The 21,692-nt window shown below is 38.7% G+C and overlaps 1 protein-coding gene across 2 annotated transcripts; it reads left to right on the top strand.

The window, feature by feature from the left end:
• Positions 1-387: 387 nt before the first annotated feature.
• LOC139941874 (E3 ubiquitin-protein ligase RNF126-A-like) lies at positions 388-18,138 on the top strand. 2 transcript variants are annotated; one of them, XM_071938513.1, is made up of 10 exons: positions 388-514; positions 2,145-2,212; positions 3,568-3,634; positions 5,557-5,822; positions 6,257-6,328; positions 8,097-8,172; positions 9,778-9,871; positions 10,580-10,695; positions 11,355-11,491; positions 12,588-18,138. In XM_071938513.1, the coding sequence occupies exons 1-9, from the start codon at positions 431-433 to the stop codon at positions 11,460-11,462; spliced, it is 951 nt and encodes a 316-aa protein (XP_071794614.1). In that variant the 5' UTR covers positions 388-430; the 3' UTR covers positions 11,463-11,491; positions 12,588-18,138. The 2 variants fall into 2 exon arrangements, with proteins under 2 accessions (XP_071794614.1, XP_071794613.1); XM_071938512.1 differs by having other exon boundaries at positions 12,522-18,138.
• The last annotated feature ends 3,554 nt before the right edge of the window (positions 18,139-21,692 follow it).

Below are 21,692 nucleotides of genomic sequence, written 5' to 3'. Positions count from 1 at the left end.
TGTAAGAACAAAAATTTTGTCGCAAATTATAGTTTTTTTAATCAAAAGCTTCAAATATAGGGGAAATAGCATCTTGCTTGATGGTTAAAATTCTCTAGCACAGCCGTGTCCAAAGAGCACTGAAAACAGAAATGACATCATTTATTAAACTTCCTTACAGTCCAAAAAGAAAATCCCCAATTCCCAGCAAATTTTAACTGATTCAAAAGCCAGAAGTTTAAACAAAATCAATAGTTTGATATAAAAAACGGAAAGGATTGTTGTTTTTCAACAAATTTAATGTGTACTTCTTAAGAATAAGAGCATTAGGGCCTTCTGAATTTAAATTACAATGTATTTAAAAAAAATGTACGGACTTAGACAAGTTTAATTTATTGGGTCGAACCATGACATCCCGTGTGTTTTTGCATAATTATTGTGCGATGCAAATATGGCGGAAGCTGTTGTAGATTCCAGAGCATCGTCGAGGTTTTTCTGTCACAAGTGTGCCACAGAAATAGCTCCAGAATTACCGGTAAAATTTGCGTGTAACACTCTTTATTGTTAGTTGTATTTTGAGTGTGAGCAGAGATCTATGAAGTGTGTTTGTTGATGTGATTATTTTGATATGGCGTTGGCGAGTCTGGTGTGATATGAATGAACCAGCAAGCAAGCAGTTTAGAGTAGAGTTGTGTGTTGTGTGGATGGGACATGCAGTTGCACTGCAGTGTGTGACCACCATGGAGCTAAATAATGGCACAGCACAACATTAAGTTTACACTGTTGCATGACGTGTGGGATTTCCCACATTTAAATTGGGAATTGTATTATAATGTCTATATGAATTATTCCCCGTGCCACAAAGGATGGCATCATTGCCAGATGACACCGAGCCGCCCCCAGCTAGCTAGCTGTCCCCTGACATTTTCAGAATGTGATCGCTACCCACCACTGCCTTTGTGAATTTGTAAATGTTTTGAATATTGTACTTGCAAATGGCAAACAATTTTTTAAAAAAAAGCATGAAAAAGAATGCCACCACCCACAAGCACAGGGTCACATATTTGACTGCCTCTTGTTCGTAAACTAACAATTATTAATTTGCAGCCATTTTTTGGCTTGAATTTTTTGATCTCCCTTATTTTAGGTAAATTTTACTCAAATTATATCCTGACTTGTCCAGAAGGGTTGACAGAATGTATGCACATCACAGGCCTGATACTTCACGGAGGCAACGGAGGCGATTGCCTCCGTTGCCCCTTGTCATTGCCTTGGTGCCCTTGAAATGCTCCAGTAGAAATTTACAATTTCCTCATAGGGTGCCCTTTGCCAAAGAGAAATTGCCTTGGTGCCCTTGCCCTTTCAAAAACGAAGCATACAGCCCTGACATCAGGTACTTTGAGTTGACATTCCTTTTTGAATTTGTTTACAAACAAAGAGAGTGTCAAAATCAGGAAAAAGTCTGTCATAGTTGCGAAAGAAAAATGAATTTCCCTGCATTGCAATTGTAAAGCAATGTGAACATGATTGTTTACGTCCCGTAATTTGCTTCGCAATGGACCGTTCCGGCTTTCCACTAAGCTCCACCCACCGCGCACGTGAGCAAGACACGTGTACGAGCACTCCCAATGACATTCTGCACGATTCTGCCGCGCGTGCCAAATATACGCGCACGCATGACCGAGTTTGTCCGACCACAATCAAATGGTCAAATGGGTGAACGCGCACAGTTTGATTGACAGGCCGGATCGGTTCATTGCTTTGCGCGTGAAGTATGGATGGTGACAGGCCTGATATTTGCTTTTTTGATTTGCTTTGAGGTTTTCAAGAATTGTCACAAGTGACAAGTTTACTAAACTATTCTGATTTTTATATTGTGTACTTTTCACTATACATGTAGGTAAATTAAAACAGATTGAATCTTGCTTCAAAATAAAAATAAAAAGTGTTATGAGTATTATTGTATTGTGTGGTTATTCACATGACGCACGAGTTTGAAATTGTCAAATCGTATCTCGTTTAAAATAGCTCAGATGTACACCATGTTTGCACTGAGCTGTTTCATGCGGGATACGTTTTTACAAAATCGAAACAAGACGGTTGTGCACTGACACAATGATATAAACTATCACGCATAAACGATGTTTTCTTTTGACTTGTTATAGGACTTCACATGTCCGAACTGCCATGGGGGGTTCATAGAAGAGGTTGGCGAAAGTGAAGAACAAGAAAGGTAAGAATTTGAATCAGAAAGTTTGCCTCACAGAACTAGGCTTGGCTCATAGAAATAGAACCCGGAGAACACGGAGTGCATCATTGTGCATGCGATTTCTTTGTGAGACAATTTTTATGGACGCGCGTACTGTACGCCATTTTCTTTACGTGTGTATGGCAAGATATTTTGCCATGATTACTTTGTGAGACAATTTTTATGGACGCGCGTACTGTACGCCATTTTTTTTACGTGTGTTTGGCAAGATATTTTGCCATACAGTGACGCCATGAACATTGACCAATGAACACACTAGAAATGGTCTATGTGCACTGGCATCTTGCCATTTTGCCATCACGCGTGACACTTGATGCTCATTTTGCCATACGTGCATCCATGTCACGCGATGATCGTTTTGCCATACAGGCGTATTGCTTGTTGTCGATACACCGCGTCCACAGCCCACACAGAGGGCAGTTGAGCCCAGCGTTTTCCAGGGTCTATTTCTATGGCTTGGCCACAACTTTTCAGTGGATAGCCAGTTGGACCAGTTTGCCTGTCATTTCACTGGTCTGTTGTCTTTCTTTACATATGTAGTCCATACTCCGTAATAAATTAGGCACTCTTTTGATCCTTTTGTTTGTATAAACTTCTTTGTTTCGGTTTCTGTTCCTCTCCAGCGCCTCGGATTAGTTTTCTAGATAGATGGCGCCATATAAATGCTTTTTATTATTATTATTATTATTATTAAATAGTGAAGCTTTCCAACACTGAACAAGCCAACCGAACATTTGGAAGATAATTTTGTTTTGTCCTTGGCAGTGTTGTGGCCACGGTGGGCGGTGTTTGGCGAGCCAGCCCAGAGCAAAATACATTGTATAGAAAGGTTTGCGATGACACCTTATTGATAATCTCTTAATGAGTTAGGGTGGTTCTGATCGACGCTTCAATCAGTATGCTCTGGTCGCTTCTGAAGAAAGCCAACCTGACCTTTAGGAGATATTTTTGTTGCCTATCTCTCGGGCAATCTCAGTAGTCTAGTTGGTAAGACACTGCTCTAGGATCGCAAGGGTCGTGGGTTCGAATCCCACGTGAGTAATATTAATGCGTGGAATTTTTTTCACAGGACTTAGGGAGAGAATGAGCATACAGTTCTATCACACAGTGTATGGGTAAAAACCAAATTTAATAAACTCATTACGCTTTAGATGGGATCAGGTTTACCACCAAACTAGAGAGTTCAACAGTTTGGTTGTTGAGTTACCATATGGTGTCAGGATTTTGTTTAGAGTGAGGAAGGAAACCATACTAGTGAGTTAATAAAGAATCAGTTATTGTTTTAGTTCAATGGTTTGTTTTTCTTCTTCTTGTGACAGGACGGAAACTAATGAAGTTGGTGGTGAAAGAAGTGATGTATTTGATTCAGCTTTAGCTTTCACTTCGGTAAGTCAGAGTTTTATTTGTTGTCTTTAATGTAAAGTTGTTGTTGCTTAATACAAGAACCTGTTGGAGACTAGGATAGTCTAGGCAAGTGTCACGGCGAGTACATGTAGGTACAGTTTTAGCACATTCAAATCGGGGACCTACATTAGGCTAACAAAAGAGGACAAGAGAGTCCACAGTTGGGAAGGGTCCACAGTTGGAAAACGTGTACAAAACCAATGGGAAACAATAGAGTATAAACAGAAGAGGGACAATGGACCGCTCCATCGTTCCACTAAGCTCCGCCCACCGCGCACATGAGCAAGACACGTGTACAAGCACTCCCAATGACATTCTGCACGATTCTGCATGACCGAGTTTGTCCGACCACAATCATTGCTGTGATTGGTCAAATGGGTGAACGCGCACAGTTTGATTGACAGGCCGGATTGGTCCATAGGAGGACAGTCTACGGTTTCAGGCATACACACGTTAATGTGTGTATATCTCCATCATATGGTAAGTTAAACTGGGCTGAAGGAATTTGAGTCCAAAGAGGGAGCTATCAGATGAAATTTCTTAACAAGTCGCCATATGGGGCTCAGAATGTCCAGGGGACAGAATCTCCTGCCACATCGTGATTGCCGACTGCCCTTTATCTTTTAACTTACAAAACACCATTAAGTAGACCATTGCATACACACGTTAACATTAGATACCTCCTTTGCATAAAAATCAATGTCCATTGTTGTTAGAAAACTTGCATCTGGGACTTTGTCATTTTTTTGGTGGAAGATAGATTTGAACTTGACGCTCTTAACTGCTCGACCATGATACTCATGGCACGAATTCAAGATACTCTTCCATAATATTAAAGGAATACTTTGCCTTGGATCGGTCGAGTTGAAAAGAGTTTGTAACCGTTTGTTATAAAATGCATATGATTAGAAAGATATTTTAAAAGTAGATTATAATGATCCACATAGTATCACTTTTGACTCCCATAAATGGCAGACCGTGTTAGTTCGCAAAGTAAAAGGAAAACCACGCAGTTTCGAGGCAAATGTGTGTGGATCATTGTATTCTACTTTTCAATCATCCTTCTAACCATGCATTCTATATCAAACGGGTACAAACGCTTTTCAAAGACCAACTCGATCGATCCAAGGCAGCATGTTCCTTTCAGTGTTGAGGGTTATTTAAGCTGCACTACCTATTCTTCTACACATGATTTACAGCTTTATGTCCCATTCAAAGCATAGAGAAAGGTCCTGGCTCAAGGGCACAAGCATCATGACCAGCCAAGCCGAGACTTGAAAGCAAACTCTGTGACCTTGATTCTAGTGCACTAGACCGCGCGGCCATGACGCTTGGTGCAAGGGTGTCATGGCCGAGCAGTTTAGAGCGTCAAATTCAAGTTCTGGTGGTTAAGTCATCAGGTTGGTGGTTCACATCCCGGTTATGACACGTGTGTTCTTGAGCAAGACACTTCACTAGAATTGCTTCTCTTGTCAAGATTGATGTTGTGTTTGAAAAAGCCTTTGGCATGTTTGGAGGGCCATGGCAGCCCGGGGCTGTATACTCCCAAGGGAGCTGAGAAAGATTACAGGATTGTTATTGGCCCAATGACAAGGGCACTATTAACATGATTAATTTACAGCGCATTGGTTATTACGATTGTTATTTCATTTTATCTATTCCTCTGTGCTTGTAACTCCTCGAGTTGGCTACATCCCAAAGCCTTAGATCTTAAGGGTCCTTCTCGTGATCCTCACTTTTCCCAAAAGCGCCGCCTTCTGTAGCAAATCTACCCTCACAGTTGTCCCTAGTTCATCTAGATGTTTCCGCAGTGCTTTCGGAATGGTGCCAAGCGCTCCAACCACCACAGGTACTACAATATTCATATTCGTTGTTTGACATTTGTCTCTGTTCCATCTAAACAGTTATGGAGTCAGTTAGCAGACCCTGTCAATCATCAAAGGAACAGAACGCCGGGCGGCCCCAATGAGCCTGGTAGCAGCAACAGTAGCAGTAGTAATAATTTCAACAGCGGTAGCGCCAGTAATCCACGCAACGTCACACCCAGTCCCACAGCCAGCAATCCTCCCAGGTTACAACAGTTTGGCCCCAGAGGGCAGTCGTCTAGGGTAACCATTCAGAGGATGGGGCCTCGAGATCAAAGGGGAGACCCAGCTGCTGATATGATAGCGTGAGTATTTAGGGAGGAGCATGCTTTTAAATTGATCTCACCCGAGACAGTTTAGGCAGTCCTATTGTTTGAAAGGTTATAGCATGACCAGGTTTTAGATGGCTGATTAAGACAAAGCTGGAGTGGTTTAAGAGTGGTTGGTTAGAGTGGGTTCAGAGTTCATGCGATGAATGACTTTGCCTTTGGCTCAGTCTTTTATCACATGGCTGTTTAAGACCTGGTCATAAAGGACGTCACCTTTGGCTTGGTCCTTTTTTACATGGCCATTTTGGACCTCGTCGTGAAGGACCTCGCATTTGGCTCAGTCCTTATCATATTTAGGACCTTGTCATTAAAAAGTGCACCCATGATCCTGGCAGTGACAAGTATAAAATAGATTTGCAGTGTAATGTTTTAGTTTTTCGTTGAACATAATTCTTTTTCCTTCTCTGTAGGATTCTGCAACATTTGTTAGGACTGGGTAACCCCATGCAGCAAGCAGCACCTGGTGGTTTCGTCTTCCCAGTGTAAGTCACTATTTCAGTCTTTCTCTTCTGATATCCACCACTTTGACATCAAGGCTGGGCCCAATTTTATGCTCATCAAAGAAAAGTTTCTGAGCATATTCTGCTAAGCAGCTTCATGGAATTGAGTCCTGACATAATATGCTTGATGCTTTGGTTGTCATCAAAATATTTGACATGGAGGCAGGGCCCATTTTCACAGAGCCTGAAAGCACCAAATCTTGTTAAGCACAGATAAAAGGTGCTCAGCAGAAACAGATTACCAACCAACATTTCAAAAGGTTTATACATGTACTGTTGTAATCTGAAAGTTCAATCTGACTGTGGGTATGATAAATTTACTTTAAACGCTATTAGTAATAAACTATACTTAAAGCCATTATATACTTTCAGTAGAGAAAACAAAATAAAAGTTCACAGATTTAAAAATAATTTACAGGGTTTACAGAAGGTAATGTTGAAAGACTTATCTTGAAATAATATTCCATGAAATGCCTTACTTTTTGAGAAAACATTAAAACACTATCAATTCTTGATAGCGAGAATTACGGATATATTTTAAACACATGTCACGACACGCTAAACGTGGGGAAACAAGGTTGGGTTTTCCCGTTATTTTCTCCCGACTCCGATGACCGATTGAGCCTAAATTTTCACATATTTTATAAGTTGTGGTACACGAAGTGTGAGCCTTGGACAATATTGTTTACCGAAAGTGTCCAATGGCTTTAATACCGTTAAAACAAATGAGATCAATCTTATCTTAAAAGTCTCAGTTCTTGTTCATATCAAAGTAGTTAAGTTGATGTTAAACTGTACCATGAAGTGAAGTCGTGTGCGACGAATAGACTAGCAACGACGTGTTGTGGCTGAGCAGTTAAGAGCACCAGATTCAAGCTCTGATGTTTCTGATCAGCAGAGTGTGGGTTCGAGTCCGGGTCTTGACACCGTCTTGCTTTGTTCGTATAGAGTAAAGTCATTGGTCCCATGCGTTTTGTAATGCACGGCGCGTAAAAGAACTTGGTGCACTTATCAAAAAGAGAAGGGGTTGGCCCCTGTGTTCCTGGTTTATTTGCCAGCATACTGCGCCACAGCACCTTGTACACCATACATGGTGCTAAGGATTTGGTCTCATAGTTCAAACGTAATCCTACATACCTTGCAGAAAATACTGTATGTTACAGCGCCAGGAGGGTCACTGAGTGAGGGATATGTGCGCTACAACAAGAAGCCACTGTTATTATTATTAGGATTAGTATATCTTAAAGCTAGTGGACACTATTGGTAATTACTCAAAATAATTTTTAGCATAAAACCTTTCTTGGTGACGAGTAATGGGGAGAGGTTGATGGTATAAAACATTGTGAGACCCAGCTCCCTCTGAAGTGTCATAGTTTTTGAGAAAGAAGTCATTTTCCATGAATTTGATTTTGAAACCTCAGATTTAGAACTTGAGGTCTTGAAATCAACCATCTAAATGCACACAACTTTGTGTGACCCGGGTGTTTTTTATTTCATCATTATCTCGCAAATTCGACGACCAATTGAGCTAAAATTTTCACAGGTTAGTTATTTTACGCATATGTTGAGATACACCAACTGTGAAGACTAGTCTTTGACAATTACCAATAGTGTCCACGGTCTTTAAGCTACAAGCCCTGTGGTATTGTGAAGTTTCTCTCCAAATTTGAGCCCTGATTTCTTTCACATGTCTTGATTGCATTGAATTGGTATCAAAATGTAACTATTTGTTTATCTTTACAATGTGCAGTCAAATGCTTAATCTACATGGCAACCCACGAGACTATGCATGGGGAGAAGGTGGGCTAGACGCCATCATCACCCAGGTAAGAAATGACATTACAGACCTTTATCATGATGTCTCTGTTTTGGGTCTTGTTCCTCAAATCGAATTACAATAATGAATGCTAATACTCATTTTGCAAATAGGAACCAGACTATTTTGTTATTCCAGCCTCGGTTTGATTACATTGATATCAGTTGAAATCAAGATGGCTGCACCACAATAAAGGTCTATTATATTTTGCCTCCTACTTTTCGAAAATCTAACTCAGGGTTGGGAATTGTCAGACTTTTATCTGAATTCAGACTTCGGAATTCAAAATTGGAAGACAAAAAATGTTGTATTTGTCTCCACATGAAATAAGTCATGCTCTTTGGATGTACTTCTTTAGTGCTGAGGGTATTGTTCCCAGAGGCTTCTTGAAATCTATAACTTGAGGGGTTTAAAGGGAAGGTACACGTTTTGTAATTACTCAAAACAAATTTTAACTGAAAAACTGACTTGGTAACAAGCATTGTGGAGCTGTTGATAGTATAAAACATTGTGGGAAAACGACTCCCTCTGAAGTAACGCAGTTTTTGAGACAGAGGTATTTTCTCATTAAAATGATAGAAGTCTTTTATTCCTTCCTGAAAGCACACAAATTCGTCTAACAAGGGTGTTTTTTGTTTCTTCATTTTCTTGCAACTTCAATGACCGATTGAGCCAAAATTTTCACAGGCTTGTTATTTTATGCACATGATGGGATACACCAAGTGAGAAGACTGGTCTTTGACAATTTACCAAACGTGTACCTTCCCTTTAATCAAACGGTGGAATTGTCATAATTTCAGTATTTTTCCTAAGATTGTATCCCAGTTTCATACTTTTTTTGTCAGAAGTGAATCTCACCACTTCTTAGTCCGCCCCAAAAAAGGGCAGAAAAGACTATTTTAAGATGCTTGAGTTCGAGACCTCAGCTGAGGTCTCGAATTCAATGAAAATTTTTTAGTGAGAAATTACTTCTTTCTCGAAAACTACAGTTCTTCAGAGGAAGCCGTTTCTCACAATGTTTTATACTATCAACAGCTCTCCATTGATCGTTACCAAGTAAGTTTTGTGCTGACAATTTAATTGAGTAATTACCAATAGTGACGAGTGGCTTTAAGCATTATGTTGACAGAAACCAATCTATGACCCTACCTTCAAGAAAGTCTCCTCTAGATTTTGTCGTTATTGGATCTTTTGTATTTAAAGGCAGTGGACACTATTGGTAATTGTCAAAGACTAGCCTTCACAGTTTGTGTATCTCAACATATGCATAAAATAACAAACCTGTGAAAAATTGAGCTCAATCGGTCATCAAAGTTGCGAGATAATAATGAAAGAAAAAACACACTTGTCACACGAAGTTAAGTGTGCGTTTAGATGTTTGATTTCGAGACCTCAAGTTCTAAATCTGAGGTCTCGAAATCAAATTCATGGAAAATTACTTCTTTCTTGAAAACTATGGCACTCTAGAGGGAGCCGTTTCTCACAATGTTTTATACCATCAACCTCTCTCCATTACTCGTCACCAAGAAAGGTTTTATGCTAATAATTATTTTGAGTAATTACCAATAGTGTCCACTGCCTTTAACTGTATATTTTTGTTTCTTTCTGTTTGCAGTTACTAAATAATGTTGAAGGGCAGGGCCCATCACCTGCTGCACAAGAAGATATCGCTAAGCTTCAAACAATAACAATAAACAATGAACATTTAGGTAAGATTTCAACTCGTCTTGAGAAGAAAATAATCAATATTTGAATTCAGTGGAGTTACTGAGGAGGGGGATTGTGATATGTTTAGGCTTTGGCTTGGCGTGACTTAGAATTATACTTGGGCTTTGACTTAGCTTGGTTTAGGCTTTAGCTTTGTCAGTTGTTTTAAATCGTGCGCTTCGGGTAGGCCCCTATGGGGTTTTAGATATTTTCTTTCATTAATAGATGGAATATATTTTCCACTTGTTGAATAGAACATTCCATATTTCAACTCGTGAAAATATTCCCACCATTTCACTTAAAAACATTCACTATTATACAATATTTTGAGTTCTTAGGCCGTATTCAAATTGGCGGCTACAGTTACGGCTTTGACTGTTGATAAGGGTGTTGCTAAGGAGGTTCTACAATTCAACGCATGATGACCCAGAAATCTAGCCATAACTATAGTCATCAATTTGGACATTAATCAAGTTGTATGACATTTTTAGTTCACACTTGTCAACTTCTCTTTTCATGTATGCTTTGTATTTTTAAAGGCGTCATAATATTATTTCCCGAAATGTTCTCAATGCCAATGTTATTTCACTGATGTTTTACTGGAATTTTTATCTTTGTAAGCCAATATTTTGTTCAATGCATGGACTTCTTGCTTTGGGAAGAAAACAAGAATGAAATAAACTTTAATTTTCTTGTTCCCCCATCACCAGAAAACACTTTAGAGTGCCCAGTTTGTAAAGACGAGTTTAGTGTTGGTCAGCAAGCCAAGAAGATGCCCTGCAAACACCTGTTTCATCCTGATTGTATAGTCCCCTGGTTAGAATTGGTAAGTTTAGATATTCATCTCCCATTATCTCTAACTCAATGACAGTCCCTTGCTTGGTGCTTCAAATGGGACGTAAAGTTGCAGGCCCTGTGTGTTGTGTAATGCATGTAAAAGAACCCAGTTCTTTTAAAGACACTGGACACCTTTGGTAATATTGTCAAAGACCAGTCTTCTCACTTGGTGTATCTCAACATATGCATAAAATAACAAACCTGTGAAAATTTGAGCTCATCGGCCGTCAAAGTTGCGAGATAACTGTGAAAAAAAGACCATTGTCACACGAAGTTGTGTGCTTTCAGATGCTTGATTTTGAGACTTCAAAATCTAATTCTGAGGTCTCAAAATCAAATTCTTGGAAAATTACTTCTTTTCCGAAAACCATGTAACTTCAGAGGGAGCCGTTTCTCACAATGTTTTATACTACCAACCTCTCCCCATTACTCGTTACCAAGTAAGGTTTATGCTAATAATTATTTTTAATAAACACCAATAGTGTCCACTGTCTGAAGTGGTTGTGAAAGCTTAATTGTATTCTTGTAATTTGAAGTAATGTTTATGGAATTTCTGTTGCATACGTCTTTGGATGGAACATATAATTTATTTCAGTGTGGCTTTTTTGTACGGTTATTCAAATAGATGCTATTTGTTTGTATTTGCAGCATAATTCCTGCCCAGTATGTAGGAAAAGTCTGGATGGACACAGTACTGAGAAAGACATTAGTACGGATGGTAATGGTTCCAGTGATTCAACGCCTGCTGCCTCTTAGTTTAGACTTCATAGACAAGCTTTATACAGGTAAGCACTCCAATAAGGTGTGGGGTGTTGTGGCTGAGTGATCTGGGGTGATCTGGGGTGATCTGGAGTGATCTAGTGGTAATGAATCAGAATAATTATTAGCATAAAACCTTACTTGTTAACGAGCAATGGGGAGTGTTAGTATTAAAACATTGTGAGAAACGGCTCCCGCTGATTTGACGTAGTTTTCAAGAAGGAAGTAATTTGAATATGAAACACACGTTGGAGTCATAGATATAGAATAATTTAATTATATATCTATGGTTGGAGTTTGTGTTTATTGAACGCTACGCAATGCTGTTTTGTTCAACTTACAAAATGGTCGCACAAACACACGCAGTGGGGGATGCCAGGGGCCATTCTCAAACCACGGCTTGGGCTCCAGCTCAGGCTTAGGCTTGCTGCGTGCTGTGTACGCAGCTTGCATTTAACCTGCATTTTGGAGCAGCGCGTATTGCACGGATATCAGCACGAGCCAGAGCCCAAGCCGTGGTTTGAGAAAGGCCCTAGTTTTGTCAACTAAGAAAATGGCCGCCTGCGCGCATGCCGGGGCGCGTATATAGGCCAGTGCACCCTCTAGTTCTTATATATAACTCTATGGGATAAACGGACCGGACTCAAGTGTTTGTTTAACAGAGTGTGGGCTTGAGTCCTGGTCGTCACACTTGTGTCCTTTAGCAAGACAAGTAACCATTGTTGCTGCCTCTTTCAGATGGGACGTAAAGCTGTTGGTCCCATGTGTTGTGTAACGCATGCAAAAGAACCAAGTGCACTTATCGAAAAAGAGAAGTGGTTCGCCCCTTTGTTCCTGGTTTGATCGGCAATATATTGCACCACAGCACCTTGTAAACCATTACATGTTGCTATGTAAATAAAATAATCTCATACTTCCAAAATGTTACTCCACATTACCTTGCAGGAAAATACTGAATGTTGAAGCGCCTTGAGCATCTCTGAGTGACGGACTTGAGCGCTATAAGAAGCCATAATTGTTATTAACTGTTAATTCTTATTCTTATTGATATTCCAGATGCAATGATGATGTCCTGTGCATGCTGGTTTAACTGACAATCTTATCTTGTCCGTTTTGACGCAGATGACACTAGCAAGCCAGTGTGACAAGTTCATCAAGGCTCGCTGCGCACTACACCAGACATCATGACCACATACTGCAAGTATACTCATCATCAAATATAACCAACAGTTGACTTTTAAGGAAAACTGATTATTTTTTATTTGAGACAGTTTTATCAAAATGCTCACGCTATCTCTTTGATTTCTCAACGCATTTTTTTTTTATTCAAGGGAAATAAAAGAAAGAGAAAGGTCGGTGAGTTATAATTTGTTAATACCTGACATAACCAAGGTTCAATACGCGTTGGAACAAAATACAGCTTTAGTACTGTGGCTAAAGGTATACCACTGATTAGCCCTGGCGGCCTTACACTTCCGTATTATACTACAGTGACAACCTGGATATCAGGGTCCATTTCTGGGGCGAAAAATTTTCAAAGCTTCATAACTCAAATCTTACCTGCAAGAAGCCACTAATTTAGATTCACATTCCATGGCAGCATACATTTTTCTGCGTTTTGGTCGTCATATATATTCTTCACAAATCTGTCATTTTCGTGAAATAATGCAGCTCCCAACGTTAACAAATTCCTGTTTACAAGCGTATTCTCACAGTCAGCTGTGCGTACGCAAGACGCATGATGCGCAATATTGCATTTGCGTGTTACTGCTGTGCAGTCAAGATTCGGTGACCAAGAATAAGTGCATCCTATGTCTTGCACGCTATGTATACGCGTTCGCACTGCAGCAGACAACAATGTGAGAGTGCGATCAAAACGGGAATCTGTTAACGTTGGGAGCTGCATTATTTCACGAAAATGACGGATTTGTGAGGAATAAATGAAGACCAAAACCCACCGCAGAACAATGTATGCTGCCATGGAATGTGAATCTGTTGAGATTAGTGGCTTCTGGCAGGTAAGATTTGAGTTACGAAGCTTTGAAAATGTTACGCCCCAGAAATGGGCCGTGACATTTAGGACTCTGTATCCGTGTACAGCACAGAGGAAGAGTCCTATATAGGGCTAACCACTGGTGTGTCTTTACACTGTTTGAATCAAGATAACTCACAAAATTGATAGCAAATTGAAAACTGCCACGGATATGCCTTCTGTCTTTGAATCAAGATAAGTATGGTTTTTTTTTCCAACAAGAACAATTACCGTACAGCAAACCAGAGAATAGTCCAGCAAAATTATAACACAAAATGTGCATTTGCTTTAAAAATTTCACCAGTCCGTTACATTTTGATTTGTGACTTTGAGACAAGTTTTTTGTATTTTGTTGCCCCAAAACCTTTTCTCTACATGTCGAGAAAAAGGAAAAAGCTCTCCTGCATTCCAGGGGCCAATTTCATAGAGCTGCTTAAGCAAAATAATTGCTTAAGCAGGAGAATAGCTCGCTTATTTTACACCATTTCATGCCATATTATTATACATTGCTTCTGAATGGTGTTTAGCTATTGTATACTTAGCATAACAATTGAGTGAAGTCTTGGCCGGTAATCTGATTTTACTAAAGCAAGGATTTTTTGCTTAGGCAGCTCTATGAAGTTGGCCCCCGGTTCTTTCTTGGACGACAAGATACAACACTGGTGGTATGAGAAGTGTACATTTTGTATCATAAATTTCACATAAATCAAGAATTGTAAAAATGAAACTAATTGAGTTTTGAGACGGCCACCTTTCTTCAAATCAGAAGGTGATTAAAGTTGTACTGTCCAATCTTCCATTGAGCTTTGTACAAATCGAGCTGCATGAAGTTCAGGCTCTGTGGCACTTTCTTAATAATGTCACATGTCTTAAAGGCACTGGACACTATTGGCAATTACTAAAAAATAATTGTTAGCATAAAAATTTACTTGGTAACGAGCAATGGAGAGCTGTTGATAGTATACAACATTGTGGGAAACAGCTCCCTCTGAAGTAGCCTAGATTTTGAGAAAGAAGTATTTTCTCAGTAAAATATTTGAATTGATTTCGAGACCTCATGGGTGAGGTCTCAATATCATGCATCTGTTCGTGTGACAAGGGTGTTTTTTCCTCCTTTTATTATCTCTCGCAACTTTGCTGACCAATTGAGTTCAAATTTTCACAGGTTTGTTATTCTGTGCATATGTTGAGATACACCAAGTGAGAAGACTGGTGTTTGATAATTACCAAAGGTGTCCAGTGTATTTAACAAGAGTAGGAATTTATGCATTACTATAAATACTCAGAACCAGTCAATACATTTCAATTGTAAAACTTTGAACTGTACAACTTGTCCCATCCCAAGAAAATCCACAATCTATGTTTATCATTTAGTCTCCTATGCTAAAAGTAAAGGTGGCTTTACAGTTTTATCTTGTACGATACTTAGTCAAAAACTATCATTTCCGGATAATTTGAAACGAGAACTTTAGGACCATTCAATTCAATGTATGTTTTTGATGTATATGGTGCTACTCCACTGGGGCCCAACTTCTCACAGCCTGCAAGCAGACATTTTTTTTATTTCTTTATGAAGTCCCAAGTCAACTATGTCCAATAACCGGCTACGGCTACACCTATGATGACCACTATGGCTGTGGCTATGATGGATAACTGTTTAACAAGTATAGGGTGGCTTTGCTCTTTGGCAACAGTTAAGTTGAAGCCGTAGCTGGCAATTTGGACCAGCTTAAAGTCTCGGGCATAATATTAGAATATTGACCCAATGTTAGAGTGAACAACTGTGTTTCTTTTACTTGGGAAAGTAAAGTACATCTGACATTTTGCAAGGTTCACAGAAGAATTTGGACTTCATAAAATGCTGCTCAACATAAGCAAGGTATAGATATGCTTAAAGGCACTAGACACCTTTGGTAATTGTTAAATAACAGTGTTCTCGCTTGGTGTATCACAACATATGCATAAAATCTGTGAACATTTTCACTAAATTGGTCATCGAAGTTGCAAGAGAATAATGAAAGAAAAAACACCCTTGTTAAATCAAATTTGTGGGCTTTCAGATGTATAATAAAAGGGTTCAGGCCTGAAGTATTTTAATGTTTGAGTGAGAAATTACCTCTCCATTTCTCGTTATCAAGTAAGTTTTTAATGATAACAATTGTTTTTGAGTAATTACCAACTGTGTCTAGTGCTTTAAGGGGCGTTGAGAAAAAAAGAAAGAAAAAAATGTTGTGCTCAGAGCCTCTCTTTATTTGGAAGTTGTTCTTTCTAGCATAAGATTAATGCAACAATGCGAATTCAATTTGAACAGGCATAGTTAGTTTGCTAGTTTTTTTTTTATACTGGAATAATTAATAGTATCCAATAGTAAGCACACACAAACTGACTAGTAAGCAAAAGAAAAAAAAAGAAATTTAGCCCAGGTAAATTTAGCTGGTGTGGAACCGCTATGCATGTGGATATCAAGCCACACATGCTTTGACAGTGTCCACAAAGTACCTGGTTAGTATCAGGGCCCAATTTCATAGAGCTGCTAAGCACACAAATTTGCTTAGCATGACATTTCTTCCTTGATAAAAACAGGTTTACCAACCAAATTTCCATGTGATTTTCAGGATAAGCAAACAAAAGCTGAATACCAGTAACAAGCACTATCATGCAACAAATGGAAACTTGGCTGGTAATCCTGTTTTTATCTGGGAAGAAATTTCATGCTTAGCAAATTTTTGTGCTTAGCAGCTCCATGAAATTGGGCCCTGGTGTTTTGGGGAAACTTTCCAGATAGAAAAAGTATGGAATTTGGCCCAGATAAATGTGGCTGGTGTGAAACCGCAATGCGTAGTGAATTCAAACCATACATGCACTCGATGAAAGTGTCGACAAAAGTATGGGGCGGGTGTCTGGTGTTTTGCGAAAGCCTGCCAGAATTACCTCCAAGTGAATGTGCATTTATTGTGACTGTTGCAATACATCAGAATGGTTGTTGCAAACTGTCGCATTTTCATTAAAAGTAATGAAACCTGCGATGAATGTTGGTATGTTTTGGGGAGTGGTTATTATTACATGTATTAATATTATTATTATTTTTTTCTTTTTCGGGAAGTGATGTTGTACATAAATTGTTTGCAAATTTGTCATTATAACATATTTTTTAAAAAGACACGCTATAGATTAATTGAATTTTAACCTTAGCCTGGATTTGAGAGCTGCCCATGTCTTAAATGCAGTGACTTAACCGGTGGTAAAGTGTTTATAAATGCAACCTGTTTTAAGAAAAGTTCAAATGGGGTACAGAATTAACGTTGCCTTGGATCGATCGAGTTGGTCCTTGGAAAGCGTTTGTAACCGTTTTTTATAAAATGCATATGATTAGAAAGATGTTGTAAAAGTAGAATACAATGATCCACACAAACATGCCTCGAAATTGCACGGTTTGCCTTTTACCTCGTCGACTAACACGGTCGGCCATTTATGGGAGTCAAATTTTTGACTCCCATAAATGGCCGACCGTGTTAGTCCGCACAGTAAAAGGAAAACCACGCAGTTTCGAGGCAAACTTGTGTGGATCATTGTATTCTACTTTTAAAACGTCTTCACAACCATATGCATTTATGGAAAAAAAGGGTTACAGACGCTTTTTTTGTTTGACCAACTCGTCCGATCCAAGGCAACGTGTTCCTTTAAGTTTCCCTTCTTGTGTTTTTTAGTTGTTTTTTTTTTTTTCATTTTTTTTTTCATTTTCTGATTGATTTTCCTTTTCCTCGAATGATTTACACATTTCTCACATCTGGGTTTACTTGTAAGAGGACATTATTCTGATACATCTTATAATTGATTTCATGTTGTAAACACCTGAAATTGTTGCTTGGGTTTTTCTTTTTCACAAGAAATACTGATTGAACTTGTCAACCATGTTCTATTAATTTATTTTAATTTTTGTTTAAAGAAAATCTCTTTATGCACTTGATTTCATTTATGTATGTATTGTTTTTCCCCATTGTAGTATTTTGTGTAGAATCTTGTTTTATTTCGGCTGTTTCCCACACAACTGCAACAACTATTTATGTCGAATGTTTTAGAAATATCGCACGACAGCGCCCTCTTCTGATCAACCTCCTTCAGCCCATGTTGGACACACGCCGGGGGACAAAATCTCCTGCGACATAAAGCTCTGTGTTGCAGTCACCTCTGTATGCAGAACAAAAATGATGTTTTTCATAATGTAAAAAAAAACCTGCGTGGATGTGTGTAATTTCACATGGTGTTTCAAGTCCCCATAGTGGTCCTCTTTTTGTTCCCAGGTCCACACTTCAATGGAACAGTCTCTGTGTGACGTTTCATGGGATGTTTAACTTTTCACTGCTGAGGTGCTTTCGATTTAGTTTATCAAGTTAAAAAATTCTAGTTTAAATTTTTAATTAACGCATGAATATTTCAAATGTGAAAGAAAGATCAGAACAGTGGCATTGTGTGTATACTGGTCCGAAGTTTGAGTCACTGAAAACTTTCACAAAATAATAATGTTTGTTTGTTTGTTTGTTTGTTTGTTTGTTTGTTTGTTTGTTTGTTTGTTTGTTTGTTTGTTTGTTTGTTTGTTTGTTTGTTTGTTTGTTTGTTTGTTTGTTTGTTTGTTTGTTTGTTTGTTTGTTTGTTTGTTTGTTTGTTTGTTTGTTTGTTTGTTTGTTTGTTTGTTTGTTTGTTTGTTTGTTTGTTTGTTTGTTTGTTTGTTTGTTTGTTTGTTTGTTTGTTTGTTTGTTTGTTTGTTTGTTTGTTTGTTTGTTGTTTTGTTTGTTTGTTTTGTTTGTTTGTTTGTTTTTGTGTTGGTGTTGTTGTTGTTGTTGTTGTTTTTCTTTGAGTAGTCCTATGAATGCATTTACAGACACTTTACCAAAGGTGTCGCATCCTTTTAACACCACAGTGGGTATACGTGTATTTGTTTTCGAATTGATGAACTAATACTGTTTCGTTTTTTAAAAGATGGGTATGCATTTCTCAATTTGTTTTGTGAATAAAAAAGTTAATTGACGATCGATCTTCTGTGTTGCTGAGTCGTTTTAGTTTTCGTCGGTATAGGGTCTAGTTTGTCACACTTTTTATTAATTATTTGTTTAATGAGATAAATTATAAGCCTAACATCACAAGGCCAGTGTCAGGGCGGACACGATTGCATATGCAAAACCGCCGGCGGACATTATTGCATGCAATAATGCCCTCCGGATAGTATTGCATAGAGGACATAATTGCATGCGCTCCGGACGGACACGGCAAGGTGATTTGGCCTAATAATCGACCCAGATCAACTGTCGCCAGGGGCTCATTGCCAACTACTCCTGGGGCTGAAACTGTGTTACCCCCTTCGTATGGGTATCATCATCCACTAGGGGCCAGCCGTCGATTTCACAAAACTCTTCCCAACTTAGGAATAATCTTAGAACTTGGGACGAGTGAAGTTCCTTAGTATGGACGTTAGGAAGTATTGAACCCATCCTAAGTTAGGACGAGTTCCCGTCCTAACTCGCGATTGGATTAATCCTAGCGTTTCGTGGAATCGTATGCCTTGCTCAAGGACAAAATGTGAACTGATCGTGACTCTGCTGCTGAAAGCTTTTGGCCGGTGAAAGAAACCGCACGGCAACGACACGACCATGCTTGTTCCATTGGTACCTACTCTATTGGTTATAAGTCTGTACTAGTTTCAGTAATTCATGCAATGTTTAGAAAAGACATAATAATAAAGGTGGTATACTTGGTAATGACACACACAATATTAAAGACAGTGGACACTATTGGTAAATGACAAAGACCAGTCTTCTCACTTGGTGTATCTCAACATATGCATAAAATAACAAACCTGTGAAAATTTTAACTCAATTGGTCGTCGAAGTTGCGAGATAATGAAAAGAAAAAAAACACCCTTGCACACGAAGTCGCATGCATTTAGATGGTTGATTTCAAGACCTCAAATTCTAAACTTGAGGTCTCGAAATCTAATTCGTGGAAAATTACTTCTTTCTCGAAAACTATGTCACTTCAGAGGGAGCCGTTTCTCACAATGTTTTATACTATCAACCTCTCCCCATTACTGGTTAACAAGTGAAGTTTTATGCTAATAACTATTTTGAGTAATTACCAATAGTGTCCACTGCCTTTAATGTATGATTATGAAGTTCATAGAACGTGAAATGTTTTCCCCTTAAATGAAAGTCATGATTAATCGAGAAAAATGCATCCGTTAACAAGCTGAACAATTCTGCATTGTCGGCTCAAACGACAGATTAAGCACAGGCAAGATTAGGCAATGAACACTTGGTAACTACTCAAAATAATTATTAGCATAAAACCATACTTGACAGGTTGGTGTAGTATAACACATTGTGAGAAACAGCTCCTTGTGAAGTGGATCGAATACTTTTCGAGAAAGAAGTTATTTTCTACAAATTTGATTTCGAGACCTCAGGTTTAGAATTTGAGGTCTCGAAATCAAGTATCTGAAAGCACACAACTTTGTGTGACAATGGTGTTTTTTCTTCCATTATTATCTCGCAACTTCGATGACCGATTGAGCTCAAAATTTATGCATAATGTTGAGATACAGCAAGTGAGAAGACTGGTCTTTAACAATTACCAATAGTTTCCAAACACACAAAACATGAACAGAACGGCTTTGTTTGTTAGCTTGAGTAATCCTGTCATACCTTTAATTACCCTCTGTAACATTGGCGAAAATTGTCATGTGAAAGTGAAATATTATTCTCGTTTTAAAACTAAAATCCCCATCGTTACCATAGCCCCAGACACAAACGTATGTCACAGTAATTTGTGTGTGAAATGATCGACGAAATGTCGATTCTTTAACCAACAAAGTTCAACAAATATTGAGGTCATAATAATAGTATTTTCAATAAGTTGTTTGTTAGTTAACAATTATTTTCATTAATAGTGTGCCGGGTGGACTTTAACCAGTAGACAGTCCGTGAGTTGATAATTCATATTTTGATTCCAACATTGAATGGCCGCTTTGTCTTGTGGTTGGAAATTTTAAGCGCAAACATTGCAACAGAGGTTCCCACTGTGTAAATTCACCATTGTGTTGAATTTGTTTGTGCAGACGAGACATAGAAACCAAAATATTTGTTGGTGTCCTTTGTAGTGGTATTTTCCTTTCTGAGAAGTTTGCGAGTTTTTCTCGTATTAGAAGAAGAATGGGGTTACTTTCAAACTGTCAATCACTGTTTGTTGTTTTCTTGTCACATATGGAGTTAAAGATGCTATATGTCAGATTTTTGGCCCCAAACATTAAAAGCTATTTTTTTGAGTGAATGGTATTTCAAAGAGTATCACCCGCTCTAACGAAAAAAAGTTAACTTTTACTTTTAATGGTCAGGAACCATGACAAAAATTTAAAACGTTTCTTATAAAACACATAAGAATTGGTCACGTGATTATATTGTCGGGATCCCGTTTTTTTTCTTTTTTTTTTGAGCACTTTATTTCACTGCTACTAATAATTGGCGGACTTTTTCGAGCAATGGCTCAAATGAAAGCTTGTAACTTTCTCGACCCCCATCAAAATACCTATTGAATTTTAAATCAAAATTTTGGGGTCAAATCGGCCAAAAATCTGACACAGCATCTTTAAGAAGTGTGACATCGGAATAAAAGAAAATCTGTATTCGGACGACAACAATCGGCGATTCTAAACAGCTTGATAGGGATTACTTCTTGAACGAAAAAAGAAAATTGTAGGCCCGAAGTCTTAAAAGCCTTCTTGCTGATTATAGATTTCCTATCACTAATCTATAGCATCCGTGAGTTGAGTTATTAGAGCGTAAACTGACGAATCAAGGGTGTAAAAATACCGCTCATTATACTTCTGCCAACGCACTTGATGTCAACTTTAACACCCTAGTTTGTGTTCGTGTCAATGTTCCATTTGTTGCGTGATCAGAGTAAGGGGCAGATCTCTGCTCTGAACCTTTGCAAACCCACCCCTTCCGCATCAGATCGAGGGGGGGGGGGGATGGGGAACAAACTTTGCTCCCGCTTGCCCATCCCCCCCCCCCCCCCCCCCCCGTCGGAAACAAACCCAGTATGGCTATGCCATCCCCATTAGAGGATTATAGTTCCGTATAAATTCGTGTTGAATCTTTATGGACATAAAGGAATCCGCCAATAATCAATGTAGAAAGAAACCG

The sequence above is a fragment of the Asterias amurensis genome, chromosome 9 (assembly GCF_032118995.1).
Source record: "Asterias amurensis chromosome 9, ASM3211899v1".
NCBI lineage: Eukaryota > Metazoa > Echinodermata > Asteroidea > Forcipulatida > Asteriidae > Asterias > Asterias amurensis.
The sequence above is the reverse complement of the archived record's forward strand: the minus strand, read 5'-3'. Positions and strand labels throughout refer to the sequence as shown.